The sequence below is a fragment of the Chiloscyllium plagiosum genome, chromosome 8 (genome assembly GCF_004010195.1).
Source record: "Chiloscyllium plagiosum isolate BGI_BamShark_2017 chromosome 8, ASM401019v2, whole genome shotgun sequence".
NCBI lineage: Eukaryota > Metazoa > Chordata > Chondrichthyes > Orectolobiformes > Hemiscylliidae > Chiloscyllium > Chiloscyllium plagiosum.
This window is the reverse complement of record NC_057717.1, coordinates 87,591,997-87,594,460: the sequence shown is the minus strand read 5'-3', so window position 1 is coordinate 87,594,460 and position 2,464 is coordinate 87,591,997. Positions and strand designations below refer to the sequence as shown.

Genomic DNA, 2,464 nt, shown 5'->3' with positions numbered 1-2,464 from the left:
TAGATGGATGGGTAGTTTTAAGACTAATTCAACCAGTGGCTGCCTTTGAGTATTGGTCATGTATGTCCCACAGCCAGTAATCTGACTGCCACCCTCTATTGTGGAAGATCCATCCAAATAAATTCTAATAGCTGTGTCTGCTTGGTTGTCCTCTTGTCTTAGTCCTAACAGATTTTCCAGCTGTTGGTGCAGTGACTCCTGATAATCAATAAATAAATGCCATGACTGGCCAAATCTAAGCATTATTAGTGAAGACTACAGGTCTCAGCGCTACCTGCTGTAGCAGGCTGTCAATCACCTTGGCTGCCTCGCCCTGTTCTTGGCAGGAGAAACTGTATTGTCTTGTGGTTTTGGGTTGTACCCCTCAATTATCACGTCTTCTGGGAAACATCCACAATCATGTTTATGCTGGGTGAATATCCCTTTGTATTTTACAATTACCTCGGGCATACCCGGATCCTTGGCTTCAGTCAGAGGATTAAACCAAAACTCTCCTATTGTAGTGACTCAGTTAGCATATGGATGGTTATGATGATGCATGGGGTGTTAATGACTAGAGATAATTGCCAAACGCAGGCATTCACTGGTTGAAACTAAGATTGCCCCTGGTCACATATTCGATGCTACGTATGTGCTCTGCACCTGGCGAAAGTCAGTTAAAGTAGCAGGGTACTAGTATGTAATGTCAACCTAGTTTAAAGTCAGTCAGTTCTGCAATGTACCCTTCTTATACATGGCCAGTCATCCCACTTAAAGCAATAGTCCTTGTAGTCCCCAAGGTTGTATTATTAAACCTCGAGGTGTTCAGTGTTGTGCAGGAACAGCTGATATCCCAAAGAAATTCTGTGGGGCCACCTCCCACCTCACCATTGACTAGGGTGGCTCAGTGGTTAGCACTGTGCCTCACAGCACCAGGGTCCTGGGTTCGATTCCCACCTATCTGTGTGGAGTTTGCACATCCTCCCCGTGTCTGCATGGGCTTCCTCCTGGTGCTCCAATTTCCTCCCACAATCCAAAGATGTGCAGGTTAAGTGAACTAGCCATGCTAAATTGCCCATAGTGTTAGGTGTGTTATTCAGGGGTACATATAGGGGAGGGGGGTGGGTTTCTCTTCTGCAGGGCGGTGTGGACTTGTTGGGCCAAAGGGCCTGTTTCCACACTATAGGGAATCTAATCTAATCCTAGTGGCCTACCTACAATACCCCACATGGTGTTGGCGACCCAGAGTGGGGAGGTAGAGGCCTGGCACATTCATGAGGATGCCTTGTAGGTTGGGAGTGGGGGGCTGTATGGGTTGGCTAGTGCCCACAGCATGAACTGGAGCCTTCTAACAGTAGTTAGTGATTCCCTCTATCACCTCTGGGTTCCCATTGTGGTTGCTGGTCCTCGTGGCTGTGAGTGCAGCTGTGCATGGGCTCGACATTCCTGTGCAGAGTGTCCTGTGCGCCCGCAGTGGTCCCTCTTCACTGGCTGCCAAGCGTTCCCTTGCTGTGTCCCTCGATCTCTCCCTGAGGTTTTGTAAGGTGGGATTGAGTTTCTCTGGTAAGAGCTTCCCCGTCTTCCTTCATTCCTCCACACCAGACCCTGGTTGGAGGTTCAGAAAGGAAACATTTATCCTCCTTTCTCTGCCTTGCCTTTATTCAAATCATGGGCTTCTTTCTCCCACACCTGGGACATTCTCCTCCGAACCCAGGCCTCATTGTAGCTGGGCTCTGTGGGATCGAAACTCAGACATGGATTCCTGCTGTCTTCGGTGGTGTGTGAAACTAGGATCCTAGCCCACTTAGCTGGGTCAGCCTCGGATAACGGATCCCTCTCTAAGTCCTCCGTAGACCCCTGTAAAGCGTAACCATAAGTGACTGGCAAAGGCAGTCAGGTGTTCCACTTTCTTTTGTTTGTACTTGTTTAACCCATCCACGGGCTCTGGCTGTTTTCATGTCTGCGAGAGCTCTGACTGCTGAATTTAGTGGGGCTGGGATCGCGGACTGTACTGACTGGCTTAAAACACATTACAATGAGTCACAGCTCCTCTCTCTCATCCAGCCCATGGAAAACGTTCTGCTGGCTGACCTTCTCAAAGAATGTAAATGAATCACATTTGGGATTTTTTTTTGCGATCTCTGCCAGCTGTGCTCCGGTAAATAGGGTGGAGTATGCGACTGGGGATGCTTCAGCCCTGACCCACCTTTCACTCATTATCAGGTTCATTCCAACGGGGGCATGTTCCCAGGGACGCTGAACGGGTTGGCTCCTCTGGGAAGGGTGAGGGTGGACCCCAATCCACCCCTGCTCCTGGCATACTGCTGGGCAGCTTCCCTGAGCTCATCCCAGTCTAACCCTCTAACCATCCTGTCTTTCCTCTCTAACCTCTCCATATGTGCACATTATCCCATTTCTAATCGAGAGCTGTGCTTGTTGATCTCCTGCAGCCACGTGATGTGGTCCGTAGCTACCTGCTTCTTCT

At 49.4% G+C, this 2,464-nt stretch overlaps 1 protein-coding gene across 1 annotated transcript in view; it reads right to left on the bottom strand.

Annotated features, from left to right (window-relative positions):
* The window catches only part of LOC122552352 (serine/threonine-protein kinase N1-like), a 44,680-nt gene extending 42,472 nt beyond the window's left edge, over positions 1 to 2,208 (bottom strand). Inside the window, exon 1 of the mRNA XM_043695101.1 lies at positions 2,186 to 2,208. Coding sequence (XP_043551036.1) covers positions 2,186 to 2,208 — 23 coding nt within the window. The remainder of the gene's footprint in view (positions 1 to 2,185) is intronic.
* Between the last annotated feature and the right edge of the window lie 256 nt (positions 2,209 to 2,464).